Source organism: Bactrocera tryoni, chromosome 5 (genome assembly GCF_016617805.1).
Source record: "Bactrocera tryoni isolate S06 chromosome 5, CSIRO_BtryS06_freeze2, whole genome shotgun sequence".
NCBI lineage: Eukaryota > Metazoa > Arthropoda > Insecta > Diptera > Tephritidae > Bactrocera > Bactrocera tryoni.
In genome coordinates this window covers 76,691,841-76,714,812 of record NC_052503.1, presented here as the reverse complement: position 1 = coordinate 76,714,812, position 22,972 = coordinate 76,691,841, and the positions used below count along the sequence as shown (strand labels likewise).

General features: G+C 37.5%; 1 protein-coding gene across 7 annotated transcripts in view; it reads left to right on the top strand.

Moving 5' to 3' along the window:
* Nucleotides 1-21,179, top strand: part of LOC120776455 (ral guanine nucleotide dissociation stimulator-like 1) — a 43,990-nt gene extending 22,811 nt beyond the window's left edge. For 6 of the 7 annotated variants that reach the window (XM_040107115.1, XM_040107119.1, XM_040107117.1 and 3 more), the window contains 5 exons: nucleotides 18,200-18,301; nucleotides 18,508-19,380; nucleotides 19,442-19,594; nucleotides 19,654-19,803; nucleotides 19,938-21,179. In XM_040107115.1, the coding sequence (XP_039963049.1) occupies nucleotides 18,200-18,301; nucleotides 18,508-19,380; nucleotides 19,442-19,594; nucleotides 19,654-19,803; nucleotides 19,938-20,963 (2,304 nt within the window). In that variant the 3' untranslated portion in view covers nucleotides 20,964-21,179. Of the gene's footprint in view, nucleotides 1-8,369; nucleotides 9,567-18,199; nucleotides 18,302-18,507; nucleotides 19,381-19,441; nucleotides 19,595-19,653; nucleotides 19,804-19,937 lie in introns of all 7 variants that reach the window. The other variant, XM_040107114.1, reaches the window with a different exon arrangement.
* Nucleotides 21,180-22,972: the final 1,793 nt, after the last annotated feature.

Genomic DNA, 22,972 nt, shown 5'->3' with positions numbered 1-22,972 from the left:
TATATATAATTAATAATTTCTAAAAAAAAGAAAGAAAGGAAAAAATTTACTTTTGCAAAAAAAAAATTAAATAAATAAAATAAAATTTTCTGAAAAAAGTTAAATAATGTACATAAGCAAATTATATTTTAAAATATTACAAAAAAATGAAAATAAGGAAAAAATTTATTTTTACGAAAAAAAAATAAATAAATAAATGAAAATAAGTTACTTTTATACCAAGTACTGGGTATATTAAATTTGCCATGAAGTTTGTAACACCCAGAAGGTATATAAGAAATCAGACGAGCCGAAGCCGTCGAAGTAGCCACGTTCATCTGTCTGTCCGACTGTATTTTCGCGAACTAGTGCCTCAATTTTTGACATACATACATATGTATGTATATCGATCTGAAATTTTAGACACATACTTTCCTCTCCAAGAAGCTACTTAGTTGTCGGAATTGCTTATATCAGAGTACTGTAGCATATAGCTGCCATACAAACTGAACGATCGGAATCAAATGCTTGTATGGAAAACTTTTTAATTTGTAGAGGTATCTACAAGAAATTTGGGCAATACTACTACTAAAAAAGGCTTTAATATCTGCAGAAATGGTTCTGATCGAACCACTATAGCATATGTATGTATGTATATGTAGCTGCCATACAAACTGAACGAATAAACTCAAGTCTTTGTATGAAAAACGTTTTTAGATGATAAGATACATATATTCACCAAATTTAGCCCGATTTATTGCTAAAGCTAACGGTACACACTCCGAAGAAATTGTTTGGATCGAACCACTATAGCATATAGCTGTCATACAAACTGTCCAATCAAACTCTAGTCATTCATAGAAATAAAATTAATAGAAATATGGAAATGGATGAATAGTTTTTTTATAGAAATTAAATTTTTAAACAAAAGTAATTTCACTGGAAACGAAGATTTCGCTTAATAAGTGTAAACAAAACACAGCGTTTGCAGCATTTTTTGAAGTTACTACCAGGAACTCTCAACAATTAATAGCAGGCCGCTTAATTGAGTATTTCAACGCTATTAAAATCGAAACTGTGCATCTGTGTATATATGTACATATGTACATATATAAATATATACATACATATACATACTTATATATATGTACATCTGAGCGTTTCCAAGATGCGAAGAATGTGTATGGCACTTGCTCAGGCCTAATATGTTTACAACTACAATTTTTCACACTTCCGCAAGGCAGTACTGTATATCTAAGTGTTCGTGTGTGTGTTAAGGTTAAATGTTCAAAAATCAAGAAACCGCGTTCCTTCACTCCTCTAATGCGCGCATTTCCGACTAAAGTTTGTTCCTGCTGTTGTGTATATTTACTTTCTGCTCACTACACACCAAATATGAGTGAGTTCGCGTGTGCGTCGACTGTGGCGAGGATGTGGGATGCAGCTCACCTCATTTGACAGCCAGGTCATTAGGAAGTGTTTATGCGGCGCCGAAAGGTGGCGACTGAGCGCACAAATAACAAATATGGCACGACGCATACGCGCTGCTAATACACCGTTAGCGTTGTATTGACAATTCGAAGGCAATGCCCCGAACGTGCGCATATACATAAGTATGTACATCTGTATGCTTGAGTGTTTATGCCTAGCACTTTGACCATACAGCTTGCGGTTCAAGTAAAATAAACAAAACTTTGTGAATGAAAATATTTTTCAAAATTAGTTTGAAAATAAACAAAGTTTTGTATCAAATGCTTAGCAAACCATACATAAATACAAATGTACATACATTCAACGCATCATTTATGGCATTTAATGTTGACTGTTGACCTCCACGCTTGTAAATAATTGCAAGTGCTCTGCCACATTTTCAATGACTTCCTGGGAAAATACATACATACATATATAATATATAGACAATAAGCAGTGCCAAATTTCATGATGATATCCGGTCAAATGGAAAAGTTTTTCATACAAGGATATGATTTTTATCGATTAGTTTATATGACAGCTATATGCTATAGTGATCCGATCTGAACAATTCCTTTGAATATTGTAGCCTTGTATTGGATAATAATCCACGCTAAATTTCGTGAAGATATCTTTGCAAACAAAAAAGTTTTTCATACAAGGACATGATTTTGAACAGTGGACCAATAAAGTTTACATACACCTAGTTCTATTAAATTTCGACACGTTTATTTGTTTCAAAATGGATAAATTTTGTGGTTTTTTTCTATCCATTTCAAATGAGCATAATTTCTATCAAAAAAGTTTACGTACACTTATGATTGTTTACATAAAACAAAAGTAATTACAATACTTTTAACGGTTCTTGGCCTACATTTTGTTGCTATTACTGTCCCTAGACATCGTTGTATGCTCCCCACTCAATTTCTAGTATTATTTCCGGATATTTTGATCCACTAAGTCCATGATCCAGCTTTTTGGCCTTATTTTGATGAAATTCGATGTTTTCGAATACGGTTTTCCAAAAAGTACCAGATATTTTGAATAGGATTAATGTCTAGTGATTGCGGGACCTATGGAGTTATTTTTATTTCCATAACAACCATTCATGTACAAGATAAGACATGTATTTTGGGTCGGTATCCTGTTGGAAATTGGTTTTGCTGCTATGAACAGCCGATTTAAGCACACTTAAAATTTAAATTTTTTTCCTAAAATGTTCAGATACATATGCTTATCCATGTTTTCACTAATAAAGTCCAAATGTCCAACTCTAGATGCAACCATAAACCCGCAAACCATAACATTACCCCCACAGTGCTCTACCATTGGCAATACATTTTGTCCTTGCGACTCTTCATTGATCTTTCTCCACACTTTTCGTGATCTATTCGAACCAAATTTATTAAATTTTGAATCGTCGGTGAACACAATGTTTTTCAAAACCAATACGGTTTGTTTAAATATTGTTTAGCAAACGCCGACATTTTCTTTTTATTAACCTTATATATGTATGGCTTACGACGCGCGACTCGTCTATGATAACCAGCACTCTTCAACAAATTCCTTACTGTTTGGGGATTTATTTTTTTGTGTACATTTCAAAAATGTATAAGCATATGTATCTGAGCATTTTAAGAAAAAGATTTAAATTTTAAGTGTGCTTAAATCGGCTGTTAATAGCAGCCATTTCTATTTACCACAGGATAACGACCCAAAACACACAACTTATCTTGTACGTGAATGGTTGTTATGGAAATAAAAATAACTCCATAGGTCCCGCAATCGCTAGACATTAATCCTATTCAAAATATCTGGAACTTTTTGGAAAACCGTATTCGAAAACATCGAATTTCATCAAAATAAGGCCAAAAAGCTGGATCATGGACTTAATGGGTCAAAATATCCGGAAATAATACTAGAAATTGAGTGGGGAGCATACAACGATGTCTAGGGACACTAATAGCAACAAAATGTAGGCCAAAACCCTTTAAAAGTATTGTAATTACTTTTGATTTATATAAACAATCATAAGTGTACGTAAACTTTTTTGATATAAATTATGCTCATTTTAAGCTTTAACTTTAATTTTTTTTATTTGTGTAAAAAAAAAAAATATTTTGATATGCTATGTTTAATGTTAAATATACATATCTTGAAATGGATAGAAAAAAACCACAAAATTTATTAATTTTGAAACAAATAAACGTGTCGGAATTTAATGGAATTAGGTGTATGTAAACTTTATTGGTCCACTGTATATGCTATGGTGGTCCGATCTGAAAAATTTTTGCAATTAATGTAGCATAGTCTTGGGCAATAAGCCATGTTGAATTTCAGGAAGATATCTTGTCAAATAAAAAAGTTTTTCATACAAGGACATGATTTTGATTGATCAGTTTGTATGGCAGCTATATGCTATAGTTATCCGATCTGAACAATTTCTTCACAGATTATACCGTTACATTAAATAATAGTTCTGGCTAAATTTTGGGAAGATACCTTTTCAAATAAAAACTTTTTCATAGAAGGTCTGCATTTTAGAAAACAATATATGCCAAATTATGGCAGCTATATGCTATAGTTGTCCGATATCGGCAGTTACGATAAATAAGCATGTTCTTGGGGAGAAAAGAACATACGCGAAATTTTAGAGCGATACCTAAAAAACTAAATGACTCGTTGGCGTATATACTACTTATGTACTTACTGCTTCGATTAAGCGCAGTGGTGGTGAGGTGATTAATAATTGCAAAATGTAAAGTCTATAGCCAGCTAAGCGGCATTTGAAGTATGAAATATACATACATATGTACATACATATATAAGCATGTATATATAAGCGATTATGTGAAAACGATAAAGCAGCTGCATTCCAGCGGCGATAAATGTTTTCAATACGAAAAAGTAGTAACACAAGGTTGCCAGCTTAATTGTATGTAAATGTTGTGAGTTTTTTCTAAAAAAGCTTTGCAATATTTATGATACATACAAACATGCATAGTTCAAGGGCTAGTCTATTTAACAAAATAGCAATTATATGCTATAAAAATATATAATAATTACTAAATAAAGATAATGATTTAATTAAAGCTTTCCAGAGCAGCAATTTCATCGCGCGCGCAGTCGGTGTGGTAGGGTGAAAATTGGTGGAAGGGTTTATTATCAGGAGCTCTCAATCGACTCCAACTTCAGACTTTCTGACTATTGCAGTGACTTCCAGGTCGAGATTGCAGCCATTAAGGTAGCAGTAAACTCACTCCCCCAGAGTGCAGCCTCCTTCAGAGAGTGAACTTCCACTCAGATAGCAGAGCGGCGAGACTAGCCTTGAACTTATTAATAGTGCGTTCAGGGCTGGTCAAAGAATGCCTAACCTTGATATCAATAGCATCGAGTGTCTTTGTGATGTGACTGGTATGAGTGCCAAGCCACAGCGGAATCGCAGGAAACTGTAAAGCGATGAGCTAGCAAGAAAAGGCACCCTAGAACATGATAGAATGGGAGCGGGTCGCTGCTTTCGTATCCTCTTGTGTTCTACTACTAAATAGCAGGGCTTCGCTGAAGCTTAGCCAGTGCTGTGCCACCATAGGTACATGCGCAGTCGCAAAAGCCTTTTGTCTCAAGATGTAGTGATCTCTTTGCACGAGGGTGAGGATAGCCTCTCCCTAGTTGTGGAGCTTTTAACAAGCCATTGCGCTATTGACGATCACGTAGTAAGGCTGGGAGTACTATCATGAGATGAAATGAGATGTGTTGGAAACAACTCCACACTTCCTTCTAGACTGTACTGCGTTTGGGAGGACAAGACTTGAACACTTGAGAGCGCATACCTCTAGGTATCGCACCAAGCTGGCGTGAATGGAAATTAAAAGCCTTTGCAATTTTGTTTTGGCTATTAATTACATAATTAATTAATTTATAAGTTCGAACACAGGAGTTTATCTCTTCTATGGCTTCACAAAGGACTAGATATAGTAGTCCAGATGCGATCTTTGATCAGCCATCTAACCTGACCTAACATAACGTAAGGCTATAATTTATTTGAAAGTCATAGAAGACAGCGTTGACTTGGGTTAGGTTAGTTGGCTGATCCATCAGCAGGACGAGGGTATTACACTTAGAATTTTATTAATAGAGATGCCAGCTATCCGCAAAACGTCCTGAACTTGTCATAAATCTGCTTTGGGCTTTTATTTCTTTTTCTCTATATTACTAGGGTTGCAAAAAATATGAGATCTGAGATCTTTTTACCTTGATTATGAAAAAGATTCTATCTCATCTTCTTCCAGTCTTCTGGTAAGATGTTCAATGTCCAGTTAAAACTGCCAATCGAACGTTTACTTCAGTTAAGTTGCAGTTGATTTGCCTACAGACTGCTTGAACTCTGACTTGAAGGTTCAATGTAAAATTGGAGTTCCCATGATGTACCCAAACAAAGTAAAATCGGTCGGCTTAGCACGCCAAATCTAGACAAACCACTGATAAATCTTCTATTACATGTACATTTACGGCGATACATACATATATAAACTCAATGAAAATTGCTGCGTAGACAACTGAAAGTCTTCTCAGATTGACATTGGGTCACTTGGGACATGAAGTCGGCTGCCGCCACACAATCGCAGCTCAGCGTATTGCTAAGTGAATTTATGAATGCGAAAGCAACATTGTTAATGGCTGCAGCGGCACTAATAATAATTATCATAATTTTGCAACAACAAAACAAGCAAATTTTATAAGCACAGTAATGAGTAATGAGAAATACACGCAAATGCGCGAATGTAGTAATCTCAGCTCAACGCGAGCATGCAAAACTTTGAAGTGTGCTCGAGCTTGTCGGCTGAATCGCCAGCCCCACTCGTCGCGATTTTGGCAAACGTCTAATTGTTCAAATGTCTAATTGTCTAAATATCGCGAGAAATGCCAAATATAAACCACAAACACACACACGTATACATATGTATGTACAGGTAAACAATGAATAGCACTTTAAATCTTGTGACATTGCGCGGCGATTGATGACGGCGTCGCTGCTGACGAAGCATCCACAAATAATAGTGCCGCCACTTAAGCAGCGCCAGGGTTCGTCGAACGTGCAGACCCGCAAGCCATGCCGAGACGTCTACGCGCAGTGACAAGTGCAAATGTGAGCAAGTGCCGCGGTCAACTTGCGCTTCATTTGGCTACTCAATTGTCGCCAGTAACCCCAAACTGCGTAGTCAAGGTCACGGGCGTATACGCAACACGCGGCGCGTTTGCCAATTGTGGGCGCTGGCTTTGCAACTTTGTGTGTGACTTGTGTGCTGGTTTATATGCGTTTGTAAATGCTAGTATATATGTGTATGTGTGCGCTTGCTTGGCAGCTGCATGCTGCCTCAATTGTTAATTGCCTGCGGCGATAATTGTTAATTGTATTTACAATTTGAAAGACATCTACTATGGCGCTATGGACATTGAACTCACACGCAATATGCCGCAAGCTGTGCGCGCAATTTGTGCAATAAAAATTAAGAAAAACATGCATTGGAATGACTTTGGTTGCTGATTTTATTTGATTAGCGTATATTGTGGTTGATTTGCAATGTTTAATGACGGTTATTGTTAGTAGACTGGTTTGGATTTAGAGAGAGTGAGAGCGGTTAAATAAGCTCTCATTTAATCAAATCACTGTTATTTTGATAAATTACTAAGTTTCATAAGACAACTTGTCTAATAAAAAAATTTGCCTCGAGAGGATATACATAATTTTGTGGGTCAGTTTGTATGGCATCTATATGCTATACTTTTTCGATCTAAGCCATTTCTATGCATATTGTTGAATTCGCTTGGGAAATAATACATGCCATATTTCGAGAAGATATTTCTTCAAATAAAAAAGTTTTTCATATAAAATATCGATTTTAATCATTCCGTTTGTATGGCAGTTATATCCTATAGTGATCCGATCTAAAAAATTTCTTCGGATATTATAGCGTTGCTTTAGGCAATGATCTGTGCCAAATTTCCTGAAAATATCTCGTCAAACAAAAGAGTTCATTATACAAGAACTTAATTTTTATCGCTCCGTTTGTATGGCAGTTATATGTTACAGTGATCCAATATGAAAAATTTCTTTGCAGTTTGTATCTTTGTTTATAGTAATAAACTCGACCGAATTTCGTGAAGATATCTCGTTAATTATGAAAGTTTTCCATACAAGGACTGGATTTTGTTCGTTCAGTTTGTATGACAGCTATATGCTATAGTATTCGGATCCAAAAAATTTCTTCGTATATTATAGCATTGTTTTAGGCAATAATTCTTGCCAAAGTTTGTGAAGAAATTTGTCAAATAAAAGAGTTTTTCATACAAGAACATGATTTTTATCGGTCTGTTTATATGACAGCTATATGCTATAATGGTCCGATCCCCACAATTTCTTCTGAGATTATACTGTTGCCTTGGCAAATAATTCATACCATATTTTGGGAAGATATCTCTTCAAATAAAATAGTTTTTCATGTAAGATACCGATTTATATCGTTCAGTTTGCATGGCAGCTATATGATATAGTTTTCCGATATCGACGATTTCCACATATAAGCAGCTTCTTGGAGAAAAAAAGAAGTGTGCAAACTTTTAGCGCAAAAACTGAGGGACTTGTTTGCGTATATACGGACAGGCGGACTCTGTTTAGGGTATAAATTGAAATGATTTAGAAGAAATAAATCAATATGTTTTGTAGTGAAATTTTATAATTTCGCATTTCGTTTAAAGAAAGCTACGCTTTCCACATTTTTCCACAATCAATTGCAATCAGTGCCATTTGCCGCCATTTCGTTGTTCAGTTTCAATTCGTTTTGTGCTTCTATCGTTTTCCAAATTCGCCGCGTCATGTTCGTTGAACGCATTCAATTTCATTGCACATTCTTTTCATATAGAATTTCATAATTGAAAGTGGCAGCCAGTCAGCAGTGAATACCAAAACACCAGCAACAACAATAGAGCGAGCAAACAGCAACAACGACGACGACACTGACGACAGCCAAATTGACTTTGGCAGGAGCAACGGCAGTCAAGAGTCATTGCGGCGTCAGCAAGCGCGTCTACCACGACCCACACGTACCTCACCGCCACCCCCCAAACCACCCAAGCCGCTAAAGCTGACAAGGTGCCATAGCAGCGAGCATCAGTTGCAACATTTGCTACACAAGCCAGCGACTTGCAAGCAGCACGAAGTCAGCGAAATAAATCACGCGCTGCTACAACAGCAGCAACTACAACAGAATCAACAAATCAAGCATCAGCATCATCATCATCAACATCTTCATAAGCATAGTCATTATAGCCACCACCAGCAGCAACATCTGCCGCAACAAACACAAACCCAGACTGAACTTACTGCACAACAGCAGCTGCTGCAACAACAACAACAGCAAGTCGTACAAATTGATAGCGGTAATTTAATGCCTTCGCTGGATTACGGTGTGCCGCCACCGCTGCCGCCAAAACCGAAAACTTTATTACACAGCAAACCACAACAGCAGCAGCAACAAAAACAACAGCAGCAGCAACAGCTGTTGGAAAAACAACAATTTTTGCAAAAAAGACAACTATTGCAGCAACAATTGCAAAAGCAGCTGCAACAACAGCTCAAACATGTGTTAAAACAACCGCCGCTAACTGCGTTAGATCAGCAGCAACAGCAACAAATACAACAACAACAAGCATTACATTCCAATGACACAAAATATCAACCGGCAAAATCGCCCAAACCACCAGCATCCCCACGTACCCCGAAATCGCCTCAACCATCCCCCGTCCCGCACGAATCTCCCGGCGTCAAGTCAAATACTGTGAAAACCCACACATTACAATTCCATCATTTTCATCATCACAAGTCGGCGCCCACATTTGATCTCTTCTTCAAATCGCCCACGAATTCAACATGTACCACGCCACTCTCGAAGTCACGCCGCAATAGCTCATATCATTCGTACGATGATCTCGACGCCACAAGCGCCGAAAAGAAAGTGGTGTCCAGTTTGAAATATTTGTGCGCCTGCACGGGCGCCACCTTGCGCAATCTCTCGAAGAAAACAAAAGATTTGCATGCGAAAAATTACTGTTACACGAAGGTAAATTAACGAAGCATATTTGTATTAATAATGAAGAAGCAATTGCCAAGCTGTGCTTGCTGAAAACCTTTCTTTTTTGCAGCTTTTATTTTAATTTCCGTAAATTTGTAGTTCCTTTGATACGTCACTCTCTTTCTTAATATTACTGAGAGCTTTCCAAAAAACCTCAACCTTTTGCGGCGAAGTTAAAATACCCACATATACAAAATTTTCCATACAAAAACTGGATTTTGATCGGTCAGTTTGTATGGCAGCTATGCCTTACTTAGTTCAGGTTTGCGTACAATACTAATACACCCCGGATTTGGCTCAAGCGTAGTATTCAAAAAATTTCTCTCAATATTTAGAGCTGCATCGTCCGCGTAGGCAATCACCCGGCAGCCGAATTCTTCAAGCTTTGATAACTGGCAACCAAGATTCACTCAGTCTATTCCGCTACCATCGTTCTATTCAGTAAAGCCTGAATGTATTTAAAGTTCTAATGACCGCTTCCGGCATCTAGTTGTTTTATGCCCCTCGGTCTCGAGGAAGGTCCCCACTGCAAACTTCTTTTGGCCCTCGCGAGCAGGAAACAGGAGTATACAAGGCAGTGTCCACTGACCTACCTTCAAAAATAGCTGAAGCCCCATCAAATAAATATGTTGTATGTTTGGGCATAATTTATAATGAGGAATTCATTAAGTGTATTTTATTTCCATAAAATAATCCGGCAAATGAGCTTTAATGCGTTCGTACTCTCGTATTTTAGCATTCCTCAGATAAATTTGCGGCATTAATTTGCAAATTGTTTACTTTTGTTCAAATTATCGGCAGTTTTATTTACAACATTCGCAAAAGCCAAGATTTGTCGGTTGCTCTCGGTTCCACAATATGCAAAGCGGCAATTTGTACGCAATGTGCCGTTCTAAACCGGTTTATCGTAGTAACATACTGCCCTTTGTTCCAAGCGAGTGCTATTGTTGATAAGTCGTTGAGGAAATTCCGCTCTTTGTTATAAACTTGAAATTTACATATGTGCATATGTACATACTTATGTTTATTTATAAACGAGCTGATTCAAACGAAGCTGGGTACAGACGAGAGTGAGTGCTCAACAAACTCAGAATTATCTATGAAAAGCTAGAATATGTTCGTCAGCTGTCATTAATCGCTTTGCAGCGAAGTCAAAGCGATAAAAATTTGAGAATAGACTTTTCCTTCACCTTCCTTCTTCTGACCGTGAAAACTTGCTGACAAAAAAACAAAAACTATTTTGCAATAAAATATTTTACAACATTTATGTACACACTATTGAAGTCGTAAAATTCTGCTAAGAAGGCATTTTTTGTAAATGTCAAATGACCAAAATACATGTGAACACACATACATATGTATGTGTACACTAGGGTGGGTAAAAAACGATGTTTTTTTTCGCTTGGTACTCTGAAAAATTGGTTCTTAGACACATCGATGAAAGTCTTTCGATATGAATTGTAAGAGGACGCCAGCAGTTTTACACTCTTATAGAAAATTGTACCCGCTCAATTAAGCTCTGCAGCTCGAATTATTATCTGCAGCAGTAAATTGAAGAAGTGGCACGTTAGGCAACCGCCTTGTCTGAAACCTCTTTTGATATCGAACGGCTTGGAGCGGTTCTTCCCGATCCTGACGGAGCTTTTGGTATTGCTCAATGTGAGTTTACACACCCGAATTAGTTTTCCGCCGTCTTACAGTTGTCTAGTACAAAAAATTATTCAAATTCAAATTCTTTATTAAGTAGAAAAAAAAATATCACATTATAAACTTAAATAGCGTACAATTCACAGAATATGGTATATAAACCTTAATTCTACAACAAAAAAAAATTAGCTTGAAGGTGTTATGTGAGTTTTGACATTTCAAAAAATCGCAGTTTTTTAAATGATGTGATATGTCTAGAATATTTCCCTAAGTGTCAAGGCAATCGCAATAAACGTGTAGGAGATAGAACCATTTGGCCGAGCGGCCCGTCAGGCCGGAGGACCATCCATCCTTGGTGAGACTTGCTTATATGTAGGTGTCTAAGAACTTATTATTAGGAGCAACAAAGGGAAAAATATTTTTTTTAAGATCCATCCTAATAACATATACATATAAATACATATATTTATACATGTACATATGTACATATATTTTAGCAACGTTTAGGACATTAGACAAATCGACGCGCAGACTTTATATGATTTGCATATTTTCTTTTATTTGTTATTTATTTATATCGATTCCTATTGTTCATCCTTATTTTTAGGGTAACATTGAAAATGATTTTGGTGTTTTTCTGCTAATTTTTTATAGACGCTGCTTGCTCTCGCTATTTTTATAAACATCCGCTGCGGCGCACAAGCGAAATGTCATATTGTCAAAGCTATGTAGTAGTGGCAGAAGTAGTCAGGCGTGGGTGTTATAGCGGGGATGTGCCGCAAGCGCGGCGTTTGTTTATGTTTTATTTGCAAAGTTGTTTATCTTATAATGTGATAGTATTTTAAGCAGTTCTATTTTTTTGTTGGTATGTACATACATATGTATACGCGGGTAATCATCATGATTGATAACGCGCGCGATAAGCCAGCAAAATGTGTTGCTATGCATTTGGTGAGTTTGAGCTTTCATTCAGAAATGTAAAATTAAATAATGGTGCTGAAAGTAACAATTAAACAAATGAGATTACAATAGGGTAGGTACATTTTTAAGACAAATCAAACAATAATTTTATTGCGTATGCAATGGGTTAAGTCGGATTTCGAAGGTTTAGAAACATTTGAGCATACGAAGCAAAGTCTGGCAAAACACTAAAAAATTAAAAAAAAATTATTTGTATTTCACCAAAGCTATAATACCCTTCATCGTGCATTTCTTATAGCTTGGAATGGTATAAAAATACCTTTATCTTGATTTTGATCGTTCAGTTTGTATGACAGCTATATGCTATCGTAGTCCGATTTGAATAATTTCCACTGAGATTGTACCGTTGTCTTAAATAATAAAGCGCTCAAAATTTCATGAAGATATCTTGACAAATAAAGAAGTTCTTCATACAAGAACTTGAATTTTATCGGTCACTTTATATGGCAGCTATATGCCATAGGTGTCCGATCTAAACCATTTCCAAGGAGATTGTGCCGCTGCTTTGGGAAATAATTTTTGCCAAATTTCCGGAAGATATCTCGTAAAATGCAAAAGTTTTCCATACAAGAAAATATTTTTGATCAATCAATTTGTATGGCAGCTATATGCTATAGTGTTCAGATATGAAAAATTTCTTCGGGTATTATAAAGCTGCTTTGGTTAATAGTCCGGGCCAAATTTCGTGAAGATATCTCCTATAGTACAAAATTCTTCTATACAAGGTATTTAATCGATCAATTTGTATGGTAGCTATGTATATGCTACAGTCTTTCGATATCGCCGGTTCCGACAAATGAACAGCTTCTTGGCGAAAAAAGGGTGCGTGCAAAACTCCAATTCAACTGACGAACTATTTCGCTTACATACAGGCAATCGGAGTTCAGGGTATAAAATCGGTAATCAAACACACCCTAATGCGTATATGACTCAGTAAGTAAGTAGCTGCAACCGCATGATTTTTAACCGCAGGAAGCATTAATTAACATTTACTGTGCATAGACTTGATATACATATGAGTTTTGGGAAAGTTCAAAGAAATACTTCCACCAGAATTATACATATTTTTGACGTACAACACTCCAATGTTAGAGGAATTTTCTTGATATAATTTAGCTAAGCTACCAATAAATTACCGAATAATTGTGCTAATAGCACAAATACTCAAAAACACAAATAAATGTATAAAAAAGTTCAGGGTAAACGTGCCCGAAACACTGCTTGAATTGAAGCACTTCAAAGCTTTTGCCTTAAAAAATTAAGAAAAGGCAAAAAAAAAATATTTTCTGTGTTTTTTTTTAGCCAGATAACCAAAATAAATAAATAAAAAACGAAAATATGCCTTCGAATACAAAGCAAGATATTTATGTTTTTGTTGTTATCGTTTTTTAATGCGTTTTACAAGGATGTTTGTGGATATTGCAACACATTTAACGGCACTTAATCTTGAATACGAATTTTTAAGTGCTCAATTAGTGGCAGATCTTTCAAAGAGCGTGCCAAACATTTGGCAATTACAGACATATGTACATATGTACAGATACACACACATACCTGCGCACACGTGTAATAAATAAGTATTTGAGTGCAAACAAGCCGTAAAATATATTATTACTAAAAAGTTTCGTAAAAACAAAATAGCAACAGCCGACAACACGTCTTTAGGGAAATAAGAAAATACTCAAGTCTTTGCTGATTACCGTGTGCGCTCTCGCAAGCCATCGGCAGTTGAGCAAACCAGCAGATTTCTGCGGAATTGCGAAAATTGCTTGAGGAAAACCGGCAAATTCGTAAACAAACTGCCAGCGTATGTGCCGCAGCGATCAGCGGTTGCTTGTGGCAGCGGCAAAAATTAATAGCTGCTCGAGCGTTCATTATCATAATAAGTAACATATGTGAGCAAAAGCCTATTTACAAAAATAAAAGTCTATTTACAAAAACAAAAGCCGTAGAAGTAGAATTAACAAAAGAATGGGAAACTGCTTGTTGGGCGCTGGCTGCAATGGAAACAAAGCGTGTGCCAAATATGCGCCCGCTGTCGTGAAAAGCGGAAATGCCGCGTGTGATTTTAAAGCCACTGTAGTTATGTATAATATGCTGGGGGTACTATTTTGATATGTAGAACTGCTCGACTTTCAATATAATCATATTTTCATGCAAGATCTGGATTTTGATCGTGCAGTTTGTATGGCACCTATATTCTATAGTGGTCCGATCTGAACAATTTCTTCACATATTATACCATTATCATAAACCATAATTCGAGCTAAATTTGGTGAAGATATCTTGTCAAGTAAAAAAGTTTTCGATACAAGGACTTGATTTCGATCGTTCAATTTGTATGGCAGCCATATGCTATAGCGGTCCGATTTGAACATTTTCTCCAGATATTGTAGCGATGTCTTAGAAAATAACATATGGCAGATTTTGTGAAGATATTTCGTCAAATAAAAAAGTTTCCCATACAAGAACTTGTTTTTGACCGTCCGGTTTGTATGACAGCCATATGCTATAGTGGTCCGATCTGAAATTTTTTTTCGGAGATTGTAGCGTTTGGTTTTTCAATGCCTCACGTAAAGTCTGGTGAATATATCTTGTAAATTATTAAAGTTTTCCGTACAAGAACTTAATTTTGATCGTACAGTTTGTATGGCAGCCATATGCTATACTGATCCGATCTGAAAAAGTTCTTTCGAAATTGTTGGATGGACTTGAATAATAATCTACAACTGATTTTGTGAAGACATCTCATCAAATAACAAAGTTTTCCCTATAAGAACTTGTTTTTGACCGTGCAGTTTGTATGGGAGCTATGTATGTATGAATGTATGTGTTATGGTGGTTTGATTTGGGCATTTCCAACAAATCGCCAGCTCTTTGAAGAGTAAAGAACGCATGCAGAATGTCAGATCGGTATCTCAAAAACCGAGAGAATCGTTGGCGTATATACAGACAGGTCCGTCTGCCTGGACAGGCGAACATGTTTGGAACAATATATACATATACATCTACAAAAACAACTAACGAACATAGAAGGTAATATAACACTGTTTATAAAACTTCATGCCCTCGTCAACCCGCAACCACGGTACTGGCATACAGGGTTGCGAATATGAGCCGCCCTCGGGCCATCATTGATACGCACACGCGCGCCGCACTATTATGCAAGCCGTAATTGAATGAACTTGCTTTGTTACGCGCATTATAAACTATTTTAGACGGACGATTTATTGTTGTTGCGCTGCTACATAATTGAATTCATGACCAACACTGCAACGGCAGTCAGTGAAAGCGTCCAATTTAGTTTCAATTAAAGCGCGAGTCGCGTACCAGGCGTACGGCGCTACCAGCTAATGACCCACAGGGGTGGGCGGCTGCTGCGGCTCTACGTAAAAGAGCCATATATGCATACATGTGAAGTCATGAGTGTGTGTATGTACGCTTAAGTGAGTGTGTGTACGGTTGTGTGAGTGTGAGTGTATGTGTTTGTGAGGGGCATAAAACGCCTGTGTTGCATATGTAATGCATGTAATTATGTGGAAAATGCTGTGTTTTTAAATTCAATTTGCCATGTCGAGCGTTTGCACATATTGGCAGCGCAGATAGGCGGTTAGACACACATTTATATGCATATGTACATATATATGTATTAGGGTGGGTAAAAAACAAAGGAATCTTTTTTTTTTTGGTACTCGAAAAAATAGGCTCTTAGATAACTCTACGAAAATGTTTTTTTAAAATATATTTTTTTTTAAATTTTTTTTATTTTTTTTCTAATCTTTTAAAATATTTTTTTTTTCATATTTCAAATATTTTTTTTTTAATTGTTCAAATTTTGTTTGCATTGATTTTGGCGTTGGATATCATGTAAAGGCTTAACTTATTCAGAAAGTTTTAAACACCGTTTTGTAGAGCATATATTTTCACACAAAATCTGCGAAACGAGATATTTTTTTACGCAGTTGAAAGCGAAATCTGAATTTTTCAAACTGACAATAAGAAAAAAAAATTTATGGTGAAGCAGCTTTCCTTTGAGAGCTTATATTTTGGACAATTTTGAAAGAGCTTTCTAAGAGTGTGTAAAAAATTGTTTTCTAGCCCACCTAAATATATATTTTAAAGAGCCTAGTAAAAGAATAATTTTCTGACCCAGCCTAATATATGTATATGTCTAAGATGCTAGTGCAAAAAATAATTTTCTGACCCACCCTAATATGTATATGTATATACATACATATATGTATGTATCACGGAGGCATTTCTCCGGTCCATTGCCATTGTTGTACGTGCCTTTCAATTAATGTTTCAGCGCATTTAAATTTTTACAAATGTTCACTCTGTGCAAATATTGGTGTGTGTGGGCATTAGTGATTTCAAAATTTACATATACGCCTACTAATATACATATAAAAATAAGCTTTCATGTGTAACTGCTATGAGTCTTTCCTTGTAATTTCAATTCATTCAGCGGATGTTTGCAATTCATAATTTCGCACCACTCACTTTTTAATAAACAATTTGTTAATATGCAAAAGCATTTTTCAAAATATGAGTGCGTCCATATGTCTGCCAGATAATTCCGGCTGCGCTCGCATTTGTTTACAGTGGAAGTACATTTCCACATTTCCCATGAATTCCACCAGTGGCCTGTTTATGGTGGCAATTGCCATGTACTTTGTAAATTCATATATATTTATTTATTTTAATTAACAACGAAAGGGGCGAAATTGCGTATTGCTTCGTTTTGCAATTAAAACAAAATCTGATAATTAACAACAATTTGTTGAAAACTTTTAATTAAGTGTGAAAGTTTTGATTAAATGAGAAAGTAAGTTTTTATGCTATCAATTATTGCAATTAATATCGACTGATATGCGTGGCGGTGAGTGCCACTTGGTTTACCATATCGCATTGACTGAATTAATAAACTAATTTAAGATTTTGTATGGGCATAAAATTAATATTTGTTTTAATATGCACATACATATGTACGAGTATGTATAAAAAAGTTCTTCTTAGAAAAGCCTGATTTTGTTCATTCACTTTGTATGGCAGCTATATGCTATAGTTAGCCGATCTGAACAATTTCTTCAGAGATTATACTATTTCTATGGATAATAACTCGAGCCAAATTTCGTGAAGATAGCTCGTCAAATCAAAAAGTTTTCCATACAAGAACTGAATTTTGATCGTTCATATTGTATGGCAGCTATATGTGCGAGTTGACCGATCTAAACAATTTCTTCAGAGATTATACCATTTCTATTGATAATAACTCGAGTCAAATTTCGTGAAGATACCTTAACAAATTAAAAAATTTTCCATACAAGCACTTGATTCCTGAAAGCTCATGGGTTATTTTAATAGCTCTCTTAGAATATCGCTAAAGTGATGTCACAAGAAAAATTTCCTCAAAGTTGTTTCGCCTTGCCTAATTATTTTATAATGAATCTCATATACTTGAGTGTTTTTAGCATTAAAATATGTTTAGCAACGCAAGCGCCCTTCAAGTGCCCAATTCCCTGCAAAGAACCACAAATTAAGGTGTACTTTACAACTTGTTTTTTCAGCTGAATCCTCTTACATAACAGGGGTATGCAATTATACAGTTTTGGCAAGAACTAATCGCGGACATATCATAGCAACTTTTGGCAATTAACCAGACAAGCAAGCTAATTGGAAAATATACTTTGTGTCATATTTGCTTTCAAACTAGGCACGTAGCGCCTTTTCTACCCGTTCACCTTTTCCATTTACTCGAAAAACATTCCACCGACAAAAAATCGATTTATTCTGAGCATGTCGAAAACAAACAACTCTTAGATCCATACACATACACACACACATATATATATATATATATGAGCATTTACTTTTGTATGCGTGTACTACGCCTCGTCAAAGGTTAGCTCCTTTCAAACACTAACAGACCAGCGATAATTGAATGTTCTAATAAAATTTAATTTTCCATTTTGATTTATGTGTCATTGCAGCCCACGTGGCGTCTCTGGGGCGAGGAGCACGAAAAGAATGCCATTTTCACAGTCTACCTTAAGAAGGTGCGCTACCATCGACCAACACCATCGGCGAATAATGTAAGTACGAGTGTACGCCAAGTGACGGGCTGTTGTGGCAGGCCGTCTACCCGACAGCCAGTGAAAGCTACGAAGCTTTTGTAATTAAGTTTGTTTGCCCAAAAGGCAATTTCACCTTGACTAACTCAAATGAAAATGCATTAATCAATTTTCCTTATTTACATACACATACACACACAAACACACATTTTGGTACGACGACATAGGATTCGGACGATGAAATTAGTCATCTCGAATGGGAGACGGTGCGTGTGCGCTTCGTGAAGGCGGCCACATTGGCGCGCCTAGTCGAGGCGTTAGCCACAGACGATGGTGAATTGGAGTCGACTTTCATCAATGTGTTCCTCTCCACTTACCGCACTTTCTCCACACCCAAAGAGGTGCTCCAATTGCTCATACGACGCTACGACACACTCAATGACAAGCATCTGCAAGAGATCGAAGAGCACCAACAACTGGAGGATGTCAATTACGATCCGACAGCATCCATACATGAACAACATAAAAAAACACTAGTCTCAGCGTTGCATGTGTGGTTGGATGGCTTTCCGGAGGACTGGCATGAGGAGAGCCTGCGTCAGATATTGACGTTTGCATCCAAGCGCTTGCCGCGCTCCGAGTTGCATTTGAAGGTGCTGCATCGATTGGAGCGCATACTGCGTCAGCAGGTGTATGGCGAGAGTAGTGTGCCGCCATGGCTGGCGAGTGGCGTGGGTTCAAATGCCAACGGTGCTGGCCTGAATATGAGCATGAGTGTGGGTTTGCTGCCGCAACAGTACAGCGCTGAGTTCAGTGAACAATTTGCGGGACTGTGTTTGGCGCCGGCGCTACGTGGCACCACGCATTTTCTGCAGGCATTCCGGTTTCCGCATGTGCCGGTGCGTCATTTCGCCGAACAGCTGACGCGCATGGACTCGGAGCTGTTTAAACGCCTAATACCGCATCAGTGCCTGGGTGCAACGTGGGCGCGACGCGACAAAAGTGGCTCTGAAACGGTGGTGGCGACCATAAATCAATTTAATGCTGTGCTCTTTAGGGTTATTTCTAGCATACTGATTGAGCCCAGACTCAAACCGCAGGTGGGTGGCTATGATAATAATAATATTTTCCATATTTCATTGAATTTCGCTTTCATTACAGGAGCGTGCTTTAAATATAGCAACCTGGATTGATATTGCGCAGGAGTTGCGTCTGCTGAAGAATTTCTCCTCGCTGAAGGCGATCATTTCCGGACTGCAATCGAATCCCATTTATAGACTTTCAAAAATATGGGCCGTGCTACCCAAAGAAAAGGTAGGCCTAGCTTACGAAATCCATAGCGCCTCTTGAATCACTCTAAATGTCTTTTTCAGATGGAAATTTTCAATGAACTTGCCAGAATATTTTCGGAGGACAACAATGCTTGGGCGCAGCGCGAAGTACTCATGCGTGAGGGCACTGCGAAATTCGCCGATACGGTGGGTGAGCACGATCGCCATCTGCAGAAGATCATACAGAAACAAGTGAGTAGTGTACATTGCAAAACAGTAACGACCCAAACAGCGCAACTGACCCACTGCAAACAACCGACACACCCCCATTTAACTATGCATTGGCACACACCGCTAATTAACTCTTATTTCGTTCCATGTCACAGAGCACGCAGACGTCGCATGGCACCATACCGTACCTGGGTACCTTCCTCACCGACTTGACCATGATACACGCCGCCATACCGGACACGTTAGGTGAACACCAGCTCATCAATTTCGACAAGAAACGCAAAGAGTTCGAAGTGCTGGCGCAAATCAAATTGCTACAGGGTGCCGCCAATACGTACAACCTGCGCGAAGACGCCAACTTCGATCGTTGGTTTGCGTCGGTGCTGGTGCTGGATGAGCGTGAGGCGCATGCACTCTCCTGCCAACTCGAGTCGCCACCGCCGGCGCCACGCAAATCGACTGCATCCACGAACACCTCGCTAACGAATACGACGATCTCCACGAATTCCATGGGCGGCAATGGACATCGCAAGACCGATTCGATAGCGTCGAACTCCAGCAGCGGTGCCGGTTCGCAATTCTATTGTGAACTGAATAACAGCTATAGCTCGCACTACAGTTCGCGTCATAACTCGCTCGATCGTGACGCACAGGCGCCTAACGCATCGATCTTGTCGGCCTCCAGCAGCGTCTCTAATCTATCCATGGACTCGAGCAACTCGGGCGGCCAAAAATCCAATACGAAAATGACGCACTCACACTCGACAAACGGTGTGCGTGGCAGCGCTGGTAGTGGACACAACAGCACACAGCTGAATGTCGGCTCGCCCATCATCAATGCGCAGCTGGTGCAAACGCCGGGCACGAAGACCAATAATGCGCCCGATTTTTACATTATACGCGTTACGTACGAAACGGAGAATGTCGAGTTGGACGGCATTGTGCTGTACAAGAGCATAATGTTGGGCAATAACGAGCGCACACCGCACGTCATACGGAATGCGATGATGAAGCTCGGCCTAGAGGCTGATCCCGACGACTATACGCTCGCGCAGGTGCTGCCCGACAAAGAGTTGGTGATGCCAAGGAACGCGAACGTTTACTACGCGGTCAATACGACCTACAATTTGAATTTCATCCTGCGGCCGAAGAAGAAAGACGGCGCCAGCAACGGTAGCTAGTGCATAGGGTCCTCAACGGTGCAGTCGGAGTTCCGTTCGTTGCTCGTGCTGCTTTAGGTGCTTTAGGCAAGCGGCGTGGACGCGTGGTAACTTATGCTACAGAACTACAACTACAACAAAGGATTTGTAACTACATTTACGTGTAAAAAAATACATATATTTCATACTCACAAAGATAATTATCCATTTTGGAAGCGTTTTATAATTTATGTAATCTCAAATGATGGACAAATAATTAGTGTACATAATTGTTGTATTTTAGCTTAATTTTTAAATATATGTATGTATGTATTTTTTGTAAACATATTATACTATGTATGTATATATGTGTAAGTTTATAATTAATTTAATTAGTTTAATTAATTTTTATATATGTATTTTTTTTGTAATAATCGAAATTTGGCTTATATATATTTTTATACATTTGTGAAGAGCTTAAATGTTTATTTATTTCGTATGTTCATTGCATAAGTTTTGTTGCTTTAATAATGCTTTAAAAAGAAAAAAACAAACAACTAAAAAGTATGTGTAAGGAAAAAATGTGAAGATAAATGAGCGTATAAAACAATAACTGTATTTATTTAAGACTTAAATGTAAAACGTTTATTTAAAGTGAGTTCGGCATGAAGGACGCGGTTTTATGGAACTCTCTGAAGCTATGTTTTATTTAAAGATAGCTTAAAGGGGTTAAAATAAATTTTTTATAAACAAAAATTTTAACATTTTATTTAAAAACAAATGTTGGTGGCAAATAAGACATTTTGAGCTAAAGTAGGATGCTAAAAAATTGGTGAAAGGGAATTTGAAAAAAAAATATATATATGAAAGAAACTTACTGCTGACGCTTGGAAAAATCAATATTTGAAACAGAATTTTCGAGACTTTGTTTTACAAAGTAAATGCAAAATAAGAAAATACTTAACTACAACTGCACCGGAGCTAAAATACCCTTCACCAATACGGTTCTGATAGCAAAAAATGGCATAAAAAGATATTTAGGTTGATTTTGAGTGGTAACTTTGTATGACAGCTATATGCTATAGTAGTCCGATCTAAACAATTTCTTCGAAGACCATACCGATACCTTAGAAAATAATCCATGCCGAAATTCGTGCAGATATCTTGTCAAATAAAAGAGTTGTCCATACAAAAACTTGATTTTGAACAATCAGTTTGTATGGCAGCTATATGATATAGTTGTCTGATCTGAGCAATTTATTCGAAGAATGTAGCAATGTCTTGGATAACAATTCGTGCAAAGTTTTCCGAAGATACCTCGTCAAATAAAAAAGTTGTTCGTACAAGAACTTGATTTTGATCGTCCAGTTTGTATGACAGCTACGTGCTAAGCTAGCCCGATCTGAACAATTTCTTCAGATATAATGGCGTTATCTCAGGCAATAATGTTTGCAAAATTTCCAGAAAATATCATTTAAAATGAAAAAGTTTTCCATACAAGGACTGACTTTTGATCGTCCTCAGCCACGTTTTCATGCGGGAAGTGTCGAAAAAGAGCATTCAGAGCTCGCATTCGTCACAGGAAGTGTGCAGAATATGCGAAGAAAACTATGAATTATGGGTTAAAGTTCTACATCACAGTTCTTCAACGTTTCTAAAGCAGTAGTCGGTAACTTGTTGCATCTTGACTTTTGCTTCTACCCCTAATGGCACTGCCAGTGATCAAATTCACCTTTGAGCTTCAAATGTCGCATGACGTTGTCATTATTCAAACCGCCTTGGAATCTATCTATCAAACAGTCAAAAAAAAAAATTTCCATTTCTTTGGTTTTCAAAGCACATACTTTTTCTGGAAGCAGCAAACTTAGTTGAAGTCAATCCAATACTTCTCTAGAAAAGCACGTCTTCAAAACTTTGCCGATTGTATCCAACAGAGGAATGTAAACTGAGACCCTGTAGGGTTCTGCGCAAGTTCTCACGCAAATATTTTGTTTCTCGGCCGCAGGTTCTTGGTTTTTCTTCGTCAACATTCAGTTCTGCCGCCAATTTTT